At 49.1% G+C, this 17152-nt stretch overlaps 1 protein-coding gene across 1 annotated transcript in view; it reads right to left on the reverse strand.

Annotated features, from left to right (window-relative positions):
- SHISA2 (shisa family member 2) overlaps nt 1-3342 on the reverse strand; it is a 51775-nt gene extending 48433 nt beyond the window's left edge. The window contains exon 1 of the mRNA XM_069640795.1: nt 1702-3342. Within this exon, the coding sequence (XP_069496896.1) occupies nt 1702-1999 (298 nt within the window). The 5' untranslated portion in view covers nt 2000-3342. The remainder of the gene's footprint in view (nt 1-1701) is intronic.
- Nucleotides 3343-17152: the final 13810 nt, after the last annotated feature.

Raw genomic sequence — 17152 nt, forward strand, 5'->3', positions numbered from 1 at the left:
TCACGACTGCAACAGCCCCTGCTTCTTCGTGTTAACAGAAAACCCTCCTAGACTGCAGTTAGCCTAGAAAAAGGAACTCGGACGTTCAATCAATAATTTTTACTCGGCCTCCCTAAGTACTGCAGCTGCGCCCTGCTCTGCGAGGCTGTCAGCTTGCACCTGGCCGCCTTCTTAGAAGGCCTGCGACTAATGGTACGCCAACTGTGCCCGAGTTGTCCACACACCACACCGGAATACGTGCGTGCGTGCTCTTCCTGCGCACATTTTTTTTAAAGCGCCTTTGAATTGTCACTTAACCATTCCCAAGTATCCTTCAAGCTGATTGGTAAAAAGTTGCCAGTCCGCGTGGGCGATTTAAGCGAAAACCTGACAGCTGAAACAGCCAAAACGCCTGCAACAGAAGCCATTGCATCCTCGTGATTTTGGAGATCGGCCACGAGGAAGGCGGGGCGTGGGTGCCCCAGCCCGAAGTTGCCTGGCAGGTGAGCCCTCCATTGGTAGAGAGTGGCAGGTGGCAGGCTGCCAGGCACTGATCTGGGCTAATACTGTACAGCTCAAATACCTGCTATGCAATGGCACTCATGTCCATATCAAGACTCGAGGGGGCGTGTATTTAGAGCAATGCTAGAGATGAGATTTGCAGGGAAGCAGAGAGCTTCTGGCAACGGGGTTAGTTTGAGTGGTGGTCTCACCAGGTTGTAGAGGAGAGTAAATGGGACAGTCACTGGCGACGGGACATGGATGGACATACATATATTAAGGCCAATCAACACTAGACATGACCTGTGCTTAATTGGTAACAAAAAAAATCAGTGCCAGATCCCAAATATTTTCTAGCCCTCCTGCGACACTGCGGGTGTGCACCACTGCTGCCGCCACCCATAGCTGCTCCCTACAATGTCGACACATTTGGGGTTACCCTAGAGCTCACAGCTGCTCATTGTGGTTGATGGATGCAGCGACTATCACCACTTCATAATTAAAGTGAGTCTCAGACACTAAGTGCAGGGGCTCAAAAATAGGTGCAAGGGCCGAGCCCTGGAACCCCCCCCCACACCCCACCTCCCACAAATTACGCACTGGACATGACCCAGCAGGGTCCAGCTGGAAAACAATGTGATGAAATAAATGTGATGTCACAAGCGTGTATGGGGCTGCATTTATTCCAGTCCATCGTTTTATAAGGTCGCCCACCCAGCACGCATGAATAGTCCCTTTTTTCTAATTATCAGGATAGTTATTGGCTACAGCCCTAGCTTCAGGAGGCAAGAGCTTGACAAGTGAGTGGGGGGGGGGGGCGCAGAGAGGGGGGGCACTAGTTAGCGCTACTTAGTTCTTATAGGCAGGTGTGTGGGGTGGACATGGTTGGACGCAGCTAACGGGGCGGGCTTCGGTGGAAAGTCATGCTTTTGGAAACAGAAGAATGCTAGGGACTGGCCCCGAGAAACATACCCCTAACTTCCAAATTGGGGATCTACAACACAACTGGGGGTAATCTGTACCGTCAACATTTGGTGTATGTTCTGGTGCTGTGCCTCTCAAATGTCCATTATGTTCCCTTCCCTTTTCTCGTGGGAAGTTAACTCATTGTTCGGACAAGTATCATTTGTAAAAATATGTTCCTCCTGTGTATTGTTCCCATCTGCCCCTTGAGTGCCCTCCTGTGGCCAATTTCCGTATTGCACTAGCTGAATCACTTACCTGCAGCCGAGTCCTGCTCGTCCTTGTCTGGGCGGCCGTGCTCGGGCGCCCCCTGCTGGCGGTCGTTGCTGCAGCTGCCCTGGTCTAGGCGGGCATCACCCGAGGCGCAGCAGTAGCGCAGCACGCAGGTGCCGCAGCAAATGGTAGCGTCCTCGGCGTCGAAGCGCTCTGGGCACTGGAAGCCGTCGCGCCAGGCGCCCTGCGGATCAAGCCAGCCGTGGCAGTACTCCCCGGAGCCAAGGGCCGGCGCCACCAATGAAGTCAGGAGCAGCAGCAGCCCCGGCGCCCATGGAGGCATGCTGCGGGCAGGGTGCCCTGCCACTCCGGGCGAAGTGACCTGCGCTGTCCGGTGCAGGAGGGAGGGAGGGAAGGGGGCGGGGGCAGCTAGCTCACTGTGACAGGAGGTCTCAGAGTGAATCCGACTCTAGAGGCTGTGGTTCAGAGGTGTAGAGGTCCCGGAGTCCACGAAAGAGAAACATTAACGTGTTCACCCAAAGCGTAATGGCTTCTTAGACAAATGACGGTCTCCATGTGTCAGATCCCACGAAAGTCAACAACGGGACCGTTCAGACTGGCCCGGGGAGAGTGCGGGGCGGAGGGGTTGGCATCTGGGGGAAATTGAGGCGAGAGGGCTGGAGGTATTCCCCAGAGAGGTGCGTATTCCGCAGATTTCGAGGTTCACTTTCCTGCAAATCGGAGGTTTGAAGAATGTTCAGCATAACAGTAGCGTTTACTATGTTAAAAGTTAGGGTTTCCGAGTTTGAGCCTCGATTGAAGTCAGTGGGCCCATTAAGACTGTCCGCGTTTCAGGCTTTGCTGGTGGGTGGGGGATTCGGGGTGTGCTGGGTTATCCGTGAGCCACCTGGCACCCCCATGCTGCCTTTACTGAGAATCCATCCCAGGGCTGGGGGCACCGACTAGCGCCAGCACGCACGCACGCACGCCTCCACTCCGCCACTTGTTCCTCCTGAAAGGTGGGGTCTAGGGTGACCCCCCCACCAGGGTCAACAGCCCCCCTGCCGAAGCCTTCCTCCACAGCCCTCTATGCCTCACAGGTTAGCAGGCAACTAGGGAGAGGGGGACATGGGGCACCCCCGCCCCCTCAGTCGCCGGCTCCCGCGGGACATCCCCGAGCAGAGACCCGCTCCATCTCTTAACGTGAAAAACACAGTCGGCGGCAGGAACTTCAAAGCGCCCCCGCCTCCTCCTCGCGAAGTTCAGTCACAGCTTTGCAAGCACTTTCCCCGTGCCGCGGTGGTGGGAAGCACTTTCCTCGGGCCGCGGTGGTGGGCACCCACGCAACGGGCAGTGGAAACTCTCTGTGCCGCAGCCTTTAGAGTGCTGTGTTGGCTATTGCTGCGTCCAGTGTCCTCACTGAGGGGATCAGAGAAACATGTCACGCAGGGCGGTCTTCAGGTGCGCGGGAGAGGGTCCACACACTACTTCTGTCAGTCCAGAAGGAAGGCGCGCGTGTGGCAGCAGCAGCCCACTTGGCGTGTGGGGTGCGGCAGTCTCGCTGCGGTGGCGGCCAGGGGCGCCCAGGTGAAGGTTTCCAGGCCGGGAGCTCGAGGTGTGCAGCCCGGGAGCCAGCAGCAGCGAGTGAGCCAGGCTGAGCAGGAGAAGTGCAGTAGCCGGGGCCGCCTCTCGCCCCCTCGCGTTGGCTCTTCCTCTGCCCCCGCCTCTCTCCCCCCCCCCCCCCCCTGCTCAGGGAAAGTTGCACACACCAGTGGCTCTGTCTGGCTCTTTCCCCTCTGTTATCATAAGCGCCCGGCTGCCCCCTCCGTGGAGGGGAGGGAGGGAGGGAGTCAGCATGCCTGCCCGAGCTTTCAGAGGGGCAGTGGCGGGTGAGATCTGATCTGCTGTGGTCATCGGCGCGGGCAATGCTGCCAGCTTCGCCCATTGCCTCGGATACTTCGGATTTTTAGCCACACGTGTAAAGGTGTGCACCGATTCATTCAATGCAATTCATCAGGAAATCATCACTTACACAATGTCTGTTTAAACTCCAATAAATAAATACGAAGTTGTAGGGTCCACTTTTCCTAAACTTGGGAATCTTGCTTCATGTGTGGAAAAAGGCCTGTGCAATAATCATTGTCTACGCTGTGAGAATCGAGTATACACGAGAGCTGTTTTATTTTGTGTATGTTGTGCGGTGGATTGTTTTTCAAAATACAATCAAACACAACAGCATGAAGTTTGAGTGCACAAGATCGCAAACTTGTTGAAGTTGGCGCTGCAATTCCCCAGGACAGCGGTCATCACACGTTGAGTCCGATGTCTAGAGGTGGGGGTAAAGGGGTGTTTGGGAATGTGCAAGGCTCCGTGAAAAGGTGATATGATCGGGGGGCGGGGGGAGTGGTGGCTGGTGATTTCCTTTTTATTGCAGGGGCGTAAACAGTTCCCATAAATATGGGGGTGTGGCAGCATGCACCAAGGACGACTCAGCCAACCAAGACGGGGTGGCAGGTGGTCTCTTCCCTAAGAAAATAGTTTCAATAATTGTTCAAATGGTGCATTTTAAACCACACTTTCTGTGAAAAATTGGGTAAAAGGCCACCTTTTCCAGTTTTGAATGGTAGCACATGAAAAAATACAGTAGATGCCAAGTCACCAACAGTGCACATGAGCATTTTGCTATGCGCTATCATAATGCCTTTGTCCACAATGTATGCCACTATAAAATATGTTTATTTTCATGCTTGCTATGCCCGTACATGTCCATTCTTGTGCATATCTTGCTTTATTTAATTAGTGTTTTTGCCAAAGCGTTGTACATATTTCCATACAATTATCACCCAACCGAAACTGATACTCATTTATCAACCTTGTAAGGATAAAAGGCTGACTTGGCCTTGCCGGGATTCAAACCTGTAGATCAGAGCAGCAAGTGCTCAACTCGTTGAGCTATTTTACCAGCATAATGCAAGTAATCCCACGTCAGTGCATGCTCATGTTTTCTTTGCCCATAATTACAGTAATGATACTACAAGAAAGCAAGCTCCTGCTGGTTCTGCCACTATGTGCCAGTATTCCCATGTAAGATCATACTCTTGCTAACTTTTAACATTAGTCTAGTAAAACATACAATGCCTCTGTAAGAAAACATGCCTATACTGGCAGCACCACTGAAGGCCAGTATGCACATATAAGACTACTCATGTTGGTTTTGCACATAAAACCAGCAAAAATGCTATGCAACTGTAATAAAACATGTCCACAGTGGCTGTGCCATTCTAGGTCATTATGAGCACATGCAAACACTCAGTCATAGTGGCTTTACGCATAATGTCTGTAAAACATGTCATGCAATTGTCAAAAACATCTCCAAACTGGCTGTACCAATGTAGGCCTTTATGACCACATACGCATCATGTTCACTTTGCAAACAAGTTCATACTCGTTGCACCAATGTAGGCCAGCATGTCCATGCACTCATTATGTTGGCTTTGCCCATAATGCCAGTAAAAATGCATTAGATTGTAACATGAAAGAGTGTGTTCAATGGTTTAAATCATGTAAATATTATTTAATTTGATACATGCTCAGCGAGCTATGTGGATATTTTAGTAATTTGGCACACTGGAGGTAGCATTTCCCATCAAGTATTTCATTATACAAAACTTCATGATATCATTCATAGACATATAAATACTATAGATTTTAAAAGTTTAAAACATCAGAACCTTTAACATAGCATAACAAATTGCACATGATGAACTGTTCAAAGTGCATATTTTATTAAATATCAGGTAAAAATGAATCTACCCAAAATATAAAGGCATCCTGCCATCACATCACACAGAAAAGAATACCTTAACTAGACTATACTACAAATAGTTAAAATACAGTAAGAAACAATGTCCATTCTGGCTGCACCAGCGTAGGCCAGTGTGGCTATGTAAGAACACACATGTTTGGCTGTTGCCCATAATGCCAGTAAAAATTCCCAGGCCACTGTAAGGAAACATGTTCATACTGTCTGCAACAATGCAGGCCAGTGTGCCCATGTAAGAACACTCCTGCTGACTTTGCCAATAATGCTAGTAAAAATGTCATGCCACTGTAAGAAAACATGCCCAGACTGGCTGCACCAATGTAGGCTAGAAGAAGCCTATAAGAGCACTCATCATGTTGGTTTGGCAAGCAAGTCTATATTGGTTGCAGTAATGTAGGCTAGTATGCCCACGTAAGAACATTCATCATGTTGGCCTTGCCCATCATTTTAGAAAAATAATGCGATAACACTGTAAGAAAACATGCCCATACTGGCTGCACTAATGTAAGCCAGTATGCCCATGTAAGGACACTCATCATGTTGGTTTGGCTCATGATGCCAATACAAATGCTATGCCCACTGTAAAAATATATGTTTATGCTGCCTGCACAAATGTAGCCCCAGCCTACACTCCCGTGTAAGAGCACTCATCATATTAGATATCCCCTTCATGCCGTTAAAAATATGTCACAGTAAGAAAAGATGTCCATGCTGGCTGCTGCTGCAACAATGTAGCCCCACTCAATCAGAGGATCACTCTCTGTCCCGGCACATATGAATGCACAAACAGTAACACACACACACAAACAAAATGCACACTGCTCATTCACAAGCTCCCCCTACACTACAACATACATACTGACTACACTTTCATTCATACACACGCATACACAGAATCCCTTGACTGCATGTATACAAACAAATACATAAATAAATGTTTTTTTTATCTGCAGCTCCAGACTCAAGACATCACCTAATATGATCCCACAAAGGCTCTGCCGGTCCTGCACACCACACAAACAGGTACCAGGAAGCAAAGAGGGCTTCCTGGTTATGGATAACCGTGATGGGGCCAGACTGCTACCATTTCACTGCCCAGTGGCCTCTAAATGATTGGGTAGGTGCAGGAGCATCCCCTACACACACTTGGCCTTGCAGTACCCCAGCCAGCATCCCTGACTGGCCATGCAAGGCTGGGAAAGCAAAACAGCCTTGCCTTGCCTTGCCCATGGGGCATACCCGCCGAGGTACTGCATTGCCAAAAATGAAACCACCTTTCCCTGCACAGTTAAAGCCAGCCCAGAAGCACATCCTGAGCTGCAGGGAGTGCTCGGTGGTTCCACTAGCGTGGCTTGGCTTCTCCATAATTGGTGGAGGGTCAGTGCATTATGAACAAGCCAGCACTGGTGTACTTCAATGAGTACATATGCACAGTTGCAGCATTTAGGAGCTTGTCCCGCATTTATTTTTCCTAAAGGGGAAATCAGCATAAAATGTTTGGAGGAGACTGACAAAGGTGACTTAGGTAGTCACTGATTAACCCCCATGAACAAAAAAGTATTAACAAAGCCCATAGTTCTACTCGGTCCTAAGATTTGTCAGGCTATTTGCAGCAATGGACATTAGAGGCCTCCTGATTTGCGTATGTGGTGATATTAGAAAGAACTGCACCGAAAGTGATATCAAAATTGCTGTAACGGAAGTCTCATCACAGTTTCTGATACTTGGGCGTACCCCAGGCAGTGCCATTACAAGAAGTGGAAACAACGCAAGAGTCATTAGTAACATGGAAAAAATGCATGACAATGATAAATGCACTGTTTCCACAGATCATTAAGAGATTAAACATTGTTGTATTAACTACTAAATGCTTAATAATAAAACTGCTCTTTTGTCAGCAATATATTGTTACCAAGCTGTACGTTCCCCATAGGGTGCTGAGGGTATATATCGTTAGAAATGTAGCTGCTAAGACCTCTTTCTGCTTAGTACAGAAATTGAGGTAACCTTTCTGACTCTTGTTTGTACCAACCTTTCAACTTTCCATTGTTGATAAAAGGAGGTGTCATCCTAGCACTAAGAGAAAATTAGGGGGCTCTTTGAAATTACTAACTACTGTGATGATTCGGTCCAACACAAAATCATAGTCACGTAACAAAAAGTTGTAGAGGAGCAGGCAGACTTATTTTCCCTAACTCCTGCCCCCTTACCATCGTCATACTGGAACAGCAGAAGAGCCCTGTGTGAGACTCCATGTCTTATGCCTACACTGTATCGAGTGTATGAGAGACAATTTGCACTCAGACAACCGTATCAAATGTAGCTTTGCACTGAAAGTGTAGAAGGACGCCGTATGGAAGGATGTCAGCACGCACCATTGGACATCATGGAGCGCTGAGTGCACTCTGAAAAGGCCAGAGTGATGTCATAAAGAAGATATACAAAGCCATGATGAAACAATATGAAAGTACTTAAAAGTGATAGTGTAACTGAAGCGATAAGAGAAACAAGTATGAAACGATAAAGTAATCATGAATGTAAAAGCCAAAGTAACTTGCTGACCAATAAGTGTAAATACGCAGTAACGCAAGGTAGAAAAGGTACCTAGAAGCTTGCTATAGAGGAATACATAACGTGGCAAGGACGGCCACAGCTGGAAAATGGATGCCAGCTTGTGTAAATATTAAATTCAACTACCTCAGAAGCCGATCCGGGTTGCAGAGTCAGGAGACGCTGGAAAAACAACTTTGTGTGCAAAACAAAGAGTCAAGGTTGGCTTGGGGTGAAGGACGCTATTTTTAAGGAATAGCTGCAAAGTATTCCTCATTCCTCTCCAACAGACCCTTCCAAGTGCAATTTGGTCATTTTATCTCCTCCCCCTCGCTCTTTACCTGTGGCATCCCTCAGGGCTCTATCCTACCACCATGACTTTTCAACATCTACCTGGCCCCTCTGGCCCACCTGATCTCCACTTTATCCCCTCATTTCCAGTGTTATGCAGACGACACACAGATCTCTTTTCGGCTGCCTTCCCCCACCTCCACCTTCTCCTCTTCCTCCCTCATACCTGACTGCCTGACTGCTATTCCGGCATGGTGCTCTGCCAACGACCTCTGCCCGAATGCCAGTAAGACAGAGATCCTTCTCATTGGGATGCCTGCTCCTTCTTCCCCCCAATCTCTGGCCAGACTCCTTGGGTCCGCTCCCCTCACCAGCTATGAGGCAAAAAACCTTGGGATCATCTTTGACTCCTCTCTCTCTTTCTCTCCACACATCATGGACCTTGCCAAGAAGTTCAATTTGTAGTTTCATCTCCTCAGGGGTATTCTACCTTTCCTCACCTTCCCCCAGAAGCTCAATGTCTCCAGAAGTCTGGTTCTCTCTATGCTTGACTACTGCAATAGCCCCTTACTCAACCTTACTATTTCCTCCCTTTGCCCCTTCCAACTAATGCAGAATAGGACTGCAAGACTTATCCTTGGCCTCAAGCCCAGGGTGTAACGCTCACCTGGTATCCACGGGGACGTCACTCAGCCTGTTCTGACCTCTTACAACCTCAAACCCTTCCCTGGAGGCTATTCGACTGCAGACTGGGCCTGAAACACAGGATTGGTAGAGTTTAACTCCCTATTGTCTCTGTGTGCTTGAACCCCTTCTTCCCGGGGGTCCAACCCTTCCCTTTGATCCACAGCTCACCTTGTTTTCTTGGATAGTGTGCTCTCCATCCTGCTTTCAGCGCAGGGGCGCATTGATTGATGCGGGCTCGTTGCTACCTAGTTACTTCACTGGCAAGAGTCCGACAGGTAAGTATAATGAGTCTTTCGAACAGTTCTCTAACTTTGTTCCTTTCTTTCCTTAGATGATGGCCGGCATCCGGGGATGGAGGCATGCTGCTAAGATGAGTAGCGCTGAAGGTGAGTGAGAGCGCGATGCGCGGTGCACCCCTTTTGTATTTGCATTGAATTGAGTTCTTTTTCTGTGTCTTTTAGGTGCTGCAACGTTTTCATCGTGGATGCTGGTTATGAAGAACAAATGCAGTGGGTAAGCGCGGTATGCAGCGCCTCTAGATGTTTCCACGCTAACCTGGAGTGTCTTTTCCCTCTTGCAGATGGATGAGAAGTTCCGGAGACAGAGTTCCCCCAGAGCGGCTGGGATTGAGGTAAGCATTTGAAGCTCGTACAGTATTTAAAAATAAGCGAAGATTTGCAGAATGCTTACTAATGCCTTTTTTCTGTTCTTTTCCCTTTTCCTTAGGAAACGGCGTGCCGGGATGGGAATGACACCGCCAAAGATGCCCGCAGAACAGAAGGAGCGATGAATGATGGGCAGAAGCACCGCAAGGTAAGGCTGTTCCTAACGGTGTTCTTGATCTTGCAGGAGCTAAGCGCACAAGAAAGATGCATACCTACTGGAGAGCATTCCGAACACGGTGAGTGTCACGCTGCAGGTGCAGAAAATGCAAAGCATGTTTCTCAGCCTGGGTGTGGCTTAAATAGTCTCTGGGTATCCCAGGTGTCTCTGGGTTGAACCACACCCAAAAGACTAGACCGCATATGCAGTTCTGGGAACCGAAATATGTGGGGGCATCCATCTTGTCCCCATCAATGCACTACAAGTCCAATCCCCAATGTTATCCTATGGGAGTGAGTGAGTCTGGTGCCACAAGCGCCAAGTCTGACTCCAAGTGGGTCTTTGGAGGGATGGAGAGGCCCTTGAGGGCCATGTAGGTGATCGTGGCCTGGCTCCAGCCTGACATCCTGGAGGGCTGGGGACATGAGGGGCAGGAATCATGACAGCACCCCCCCCCCAGGGCCCCTCTCAAGGTGGCTCTTCTGTCTGGTCCTGGTTTGGTTGGATGGTTTTGATGAAATCGTCTAAGCAAGCGAGGTGCATGGATGTACTCACAAGGCTCCCATGTCCTGTCTTGTGGACCATACCCCTTCCAGTCTACTAAGTAGTATAATTTGGATCTGACGTACTTTGAATCTAGGATGTCCTTGACTTCGAATTCTGGCTCCCCGGCGACTACTACTGGCTGCGGTGACGTTGCTACCCGGGTCCCAGGTTGAACAGGTTTAAGGAGAGACATGTGGAACACAGGATGAATCTGCATGTTTGACGGCAAAGCTAGTCTGACCGCCACAGGATTTATCACAGAGGTGACGGTAAATGGACCCAGGCATCTTGGACGGAAAGTTCGGGCTCCTTTAATGGACACGTGTTTAGACGCCAGCCAGACTTTTTCTCCCACTTGGTAGTTGGGGGCCTTTGCTCGGTGTTGATCAGCAAACTTCTTTTGGCGATTCTTAGCTTGAAGTAGGTGTTCAGCTGCCCTTTTAAAGGTTTGAGAAATGGTCGTGTGCAAGGTTTTGACTGCTGGCATTTCCAGGGTTGTAGGAACATCCAACTCAGAAGTACGTGGGTGCCTGCCATACATGGTATAAAAGGGTGTCTGCCCAGTGCTGGTGTGTAGGGAATTATTATAAGCATATTCAGCTATCCATAATAGGTCGAACCAGCTTCCTTCAGCTTGGTGTAACATGCAACGCAGATACTGCTCGAGCGTCTGATTTGTCCTCTCAGTTTCACCATCCGTTTGGGGATGGTGAATGGTGGATAGCCGGATGTCGATCTGGGCCATAGAGCAGCATTTTTTCCAGAGGTTAGATACAAATTGAGTACCTCGGTCTGAGACCAAAACTGAAGGAAACCCATGGAGCCATACGATGCCTTCAAGAAATACCTTTGCCAGAGTGGAAGCATTTGGAAGCCCCTTAAGAGGAATGAAATGTGCCATTTTTGAAAATAGGTCCACAACCACAAGAATAGTGTTAAACTCTTGACTGGGTGGTAAGTCAGTAATAAAATTGAGGGAAAACGTGTGCCAGGGTGCTGGTGGGATTTCCAATGGTTGTAATAGCCCAACCGGTTTCTACTTGGATGACTTGTTTTGAGCACACACTCCACAAGATAGGATGAATTGGATAATGTCTTTACACCACGTGGGCCACCAATAATTTCGTTTTACCTTGGCTAGGGGTTTTAGCGATTCCGGGGTGGCTCTCGATCAAGGAATCATGATAACCGGACATGACTTGTTCTCTTAGTTCTTGGTTTGGTAAGAATAAACGATTCCTGAAGTAGGGCAACTGATCTTTTATCATGTAATGTTCTCCTTGTACACTCCACGCTTGTAATTGCCCCAGACTCATCAGGTTTTGGATTTCTTCATGTAATTCTTTCTGAGTTATGGTTGCTGTGATTCCTAGGAGCTTGTCACTCAGGATGATTGCTATTGGGTCAGGGGTCTGATACCCTTGCTCTTCCACCCCCATATGGGAAAGGGCATCGGCCTTCCCATTTTTCACCCCTGGTCGAAATGTAATCATGTAGTCATATTCAGCAAAAAAAAGAGCCCAACGTAGTTGTCGTGAAGATTGGGCCTTTGCCGTTTTTAGGTACTGGAGGTTCCGGTGGTCAGTTATTACGGTGATTGTGTGTCTGGCGCCCAAGAGGTAGTGCCACCATGCCTTAAAGGCTGACTTAATGGCCAGGAGTTCTTTGTCTGTGATCGCGTAATTGAGTTCAGGGGGTGTGAATTTACGCGACCAGAAGGCAACAGGGTGTAACTGGCCCGTTTTGGGGTCCTTTTGTGAGAGGACGGCTCCCATAGCCATGCTTGAGGCGTCCGTTTCCACCAGGTATGGGAGATCAGGGCGAGGGTGGCGTAAGATTGGGGCAGATGTGAATCTTGCTTTGAGTTCCTGGAAAGCCTCCTCAGCTTCTGTTGTCCACTGGAACCTTTTGTTGCTTTTCCTTAGCAATGACGTGATGGGATGCACGATTTGCGAAAATCCTGGGATGAACCGGCGGTAGAAGTTTGCAAAACCCAGCATACTTTGAACCCCCTTGAATGAATTTGGGGATGGCCAGTTCTGGATAACATCTACCTTGTGTACATCCATTCGGATTCCATTTGGGCTGAGAATAAAGCCCAGGAATTCCACCTCGGAAACGTGGAATGAGCCCTTTTCGAGCTTGGCGTAGAGCTGGTGTTGACAGAGTTTCTCCAATACGGATCGGACGTGTTTAACGTGGTCCTGCTTTGATGCAGAATATACTAGGATATTGTCGATGTACACTAGAGCACAGACATCAATCAATTCCCGTAGGACATCGTTCATGAAGTATTGAAATGCAGCAGGAGCGTTGCAAAGGCCAAAGGGCATTACTTGATATTCGTACAAGCCGTATTTGGTGCAAAAAGCGGTTTTCCAATCATCCCACTGTTTTACGCGAACAAGGTGACATGCCCCCCTCAGGTCTAGTTTTGTGTAGATTTCGGCATCTTTGACTTGATCAAGCAATTCAGGGATCAGTGGCAGGGGGTAGTGATTTTTTACGGTAATCTGGTTCAGTGCGCGATAGTCGATGCACGTTCTCAAGTCCCCCTCCTTTTTCGGTACAAAGAATAGAGGACTGGCTGCTGGAGACTTCGAGGGACAGATGAACCCGTTGGCCAGGTATTGGTCAAGATAGGCCTTCAGGTGCTGGTTTTCTAGTTCCGTGAGTGCGTAAATTCGCCCACAAGGGATTTGTGCGCCGGGTATCAGGTCGATTTGGCATTCGTATGGTCTATGCGGTGGCAGGGTATTAGCCTGTTCTTTCTGAAAGACATCTTGAAAGTCCTGGTATTCACTTGGTAGGGTGTCGATTGCCACAGTCAAAAGCGTGGAGGTTCTGGTGTCTATTGGTTGTTTCTCTTGGCGATAACATGTGTGGGCACAAGTTTTGGGAAAGGCCAATTCTTTTGCTTGCCAATCGATTCGAGGATTGTGAGCTACCAACCATGGCATTCCCGAAATCAACCGGAACTGTGGTGCCTTAATGAGGTCGAAAACGATAGATTCTTGGTGTCCATCCTGGCACAGAAGGGTTAAAGCTGCAGTACATTGGGATACTGGACCAGAAGCTATTTCCGTGCCGTCGACAGTGGTAACAGCGTCGGTGATTGATTTAGGGCATAACGGAAGCCCCATCTTTGCCGCAAGATCCTGGTCGATGTAATTCTCAATGGCTCCACTGTCTATGTACGCTCTTACTGCGTGCATCCGAGATGGTTGTTGGTGATTGACCAAGACCACAGATAGTGCAAAATCGAGGTCTGTAGTTCACTTTCTTCGCTCGACAAGTGGACCCCTACACTTGCCGGGCTGGGGAGTTTTCCGATTCCTTGATGGTATCTTCCTTGTCCCTGGCCCCTACCGTCCTCCTCGGTGGCTTCACAGGGCACTCTTTAAGGAAATGACCTGACCTACAGACATAACTGCTGCTGTCTCCTTTTATCCCTTTCCGCTTTAGTCAAGGGGGATCTGACCCCCCCGATTTGCATTGGTTCTCCTGAACCTTCCGTCGTTCGGGCAGTATTGTCCTTTGAACACACATACATAGAGCGAGGGTCCGGTCTGGTTCGATCTGCTCTTCGGTCCTGCAAGCTATGATCCAGTTGAACAACAAGGTCAATGAATTCTGAGCAGTCTTTCGGGGGGTTCACTACTTGTGCGAGAACATCCTTGAGCTCCCCCCCCCAAACCCCCGATCAAATAACGTGGTTCTCTTCTCCACTGGCCATTCTGCTTCAACTACTAGTCTATTGAACGTAGCTATATATGTTAATAGGTCTTGATTCCCTTGGCATAGGGACAGAAGTTTGTTGTCTAATGCCTGCCCATGAGTACGATGGGCGAACAGCTTTTCCATCTCCTGCTGAACCCCCCTGAAGTCATGCAGCAAAGGATTGTCTTGGGCCACAAAGGGTACAGACCAGTCCGCGGCGCTACCACTCAGGTAGGATAGCACAAAAGCGACCCGTGATTGGTCATTTGGAAAGGCCCCTGGCCTACAAAGGAAGTGCAGGCAGCACTGGTTCATGAACGTTGCAAACCTCTTGGGATCCCCGTAAATCGTTTGGGCGGGGCCAAGAGAACTGCCCCAGGAAGGGTTATCTGAACGGGATTGGCTGATGGCGCTGACATCAAGGGCACGCTTCCCGGTAATGGTGCATGCCCTGATTGTGACTGGAGAAGTTTACGGCTTTAATCATCAGTGCGTTCTTTGGCTACTATCAGCTCTCTCCTCAGGGTGTTGGTCTCCTGCCTGGCTGCATGTACTTCGGAACGTAGCTGCCCCGAAATGTGGGCTAACTGGTCGGTTTCTGACGTTTCCATGAAGCCCAGGTGGATTTTGATGGGAGGCTTTGCGTTCTGTAACGCTCACCTGGTATCCACGGGACGTCACTCAGCCTGTTCTGACCTCTTACGACCTCGAACCCTTCCCTTGAGGCTTTTCGACTGCAGACTGGGCCTGAAACACAGGATTGGTAGAGTTGTCTCTGTGTGCTTGAACCCCTTCTTCCCCGGGGTCCAACCCTTCCCTTTGATCCACAGCTCACTTTGTTTTCTTGGATAGTGTGCTCTCCATCCTGCTTTCAGCGCAGGGGCGCGTTGATTGATGCGGGCTCATTGCTACCTAGTTACTTCACTGGCAAGAGTCCGATAGGTAAGTATAATGAGTCTTTTGAATAGTTCTCTAACTTCGTTCCTTTCCCTCCTTAGGTGATGGCTGGCATCCGGGGATGGCGGCGTGCTGCTGAGATGAGTAGCGCTGAAGGTGAGTGAGAGCGCGATGCGCAATGCACCCCTTTCGTATTTGCATTGAACTGAGTTCTTTTTCTGTGTCTTTTAGGTGCCGCAACGTTTTCAGCGTGGATGCCGGTTATGAAGAACAAATGCAGTGGGTAAGCACGGTATGCGGCACCTCTAGATGTTTCCACGCTAACCTGGAGTGTCTTTTCCCTCTTGCAGATGGATGAGAAGTTCCAGAGTCAGAGTTCCCCCAGAGCGGCTGGGATTCAGGTAAGCGTTTGAAGCTCATACAGTATTTAAAAATAAACGAAGATTTGCAGAATGCTTACTAATGCCTTGTTTCTGTTCTTTTCCCTTTTCCTTAGGAAGCGGGTGCCGGGATGGGAATGACACCGACGAAGATGCCCGCAGAACAGAAGGAGCGATGAATGATGGGCAGAAGCGCCGCAAGGTAAGGCTGTTCCTAACGGTGTTCTTGTTCTTGCCGGAGCTGAGCGCAGAAGAAAGATGCAGGCCTACTGGAGACCGATCCAAACACGGTGAGTGTCACGCTGCAGGTGCAGAAAACGCAAAGCATGTTTCTCAGCCTGGGTGTGGCTTAAATAGTCTCTGGGTATCCCAGGTGTCTCTGGGCTGAACCACACCCAAAAGACTAGACCGCACATGCAGTTCTGGGAACCGAAATATGTGGGGGCATCCATCTTGTCCCCATCAATGCACTACAACTCCAATCCCCAATGTTATCCTATGGGAGTGAGTTAGTCTGGTGCCACAAGCGCCAAGTCTGACTCCAAGTCGGTCTTTGGAGGGATGGAGAGGCCCTTGAGGGCCATGTTGGTGATCGTGGCCAGGCTCCAGCCTGACATCTTGGAGGGCTGTGGACATGAGGGGCAGGAATCATGACACAGGGACTGCATCTCTCCAGCCCTAAAATCTCCCCACTGGCTCCTGGTGACTGCAAGGATCCGAATCAAGACCCTTTGCATCAGCCACAAGACTGTCTGGGGTCTGGGACCTCTCTACATCCACCTTTCTCTTCTGAAATACCTCCCTGCCAGAGTACTTCGGTCTTCTGGCTCCAACTCTCTGCTTGTCAAACATTTCTCCAAGCAGAGAGTGAAAGGTAGATACCTTTCCTCTGCTGGCACCTCCCTCTGAAAAGCCTTCCTCCCCCACTTAGACTTGAGCCGGATCCTCTTAAGTTCCGGAAACTTCTCAAGACCTTCCTTCTCTCCTCTTTCTTCCCTCTCCCCCTCTGGTGCTAAACTCTCCATCCTGTCATACAGGGGCCAGACCACCCTCCACCAGCCCCCCATGCATCCCTTGCCAGCACTTGCCCTCGGTCTCCCTTTCCTGGACTATCCCAAATTAGTCCTCCCTGTCCACTGCACTCTTCCTCCCCTCCCCCTCTTTTCCCTGGCACCCGCTGCCTTGACACGACAAGCACTTGCCCGTCCCATCTGTGGGGGTACCCCACCCCTGCACTTCTCCCTCTTTCGCCACCCCCTTTCACTTATCACATTGTCATGCACTTGCATGGTAGGAATGTCACAAGGCCAATATAACCATTCTTTGTTGTTGTATTCTTATGATGTCCCCTCCCCCCTCTTGTCTTGGGGTGCTTGGAAAGACCTCTGTATAGGCGCCATACAAATGTCCAATATAATTATTTTTAAAAAGTACAAAGGGGGGCAGACAGATATCCCATAGATGAGATACATTTCTCTTAGATTAAAGAAGAAGAAAACATCTTCAGGAGCCAAGTATTGGATAATTAGTAGTGTATAACGTCTATACAAGGTAGAGCGAGCAAGTCTCTAGAGGCGAAGAGGAGCAATGGAACCCAGTATAATTAAATCAAATAGCAGTAAATAAGAGGCTGAAATGGACAAATTTGGGTCTATTCATATGTGAGTCAGAAGTAAAGAAAAGGCAATTGTTTTTATTTTAACCTTTTGTTTATTGGCAGAGGGTCAATACAGGTATAGTACATTTGCACGGCGATGCAAAAACATCACAATAGCACAGT

This window comes from Ambystoma mexicanum, chromosome 7q (genome assembly GCF_040938575.1).
Source record: "Ambystoma mexicanum isolate Mex_15411 chromosome 7q, UKY_AmexF1_1, whole genome shotgun sequence".
NCBI classification, from domain to species: Eukaryota; Metazoa; Chordata; class Amphibia; order Caudata; family Ambystomatidae; genus Ambystoma; species Ambystoma mexicanum.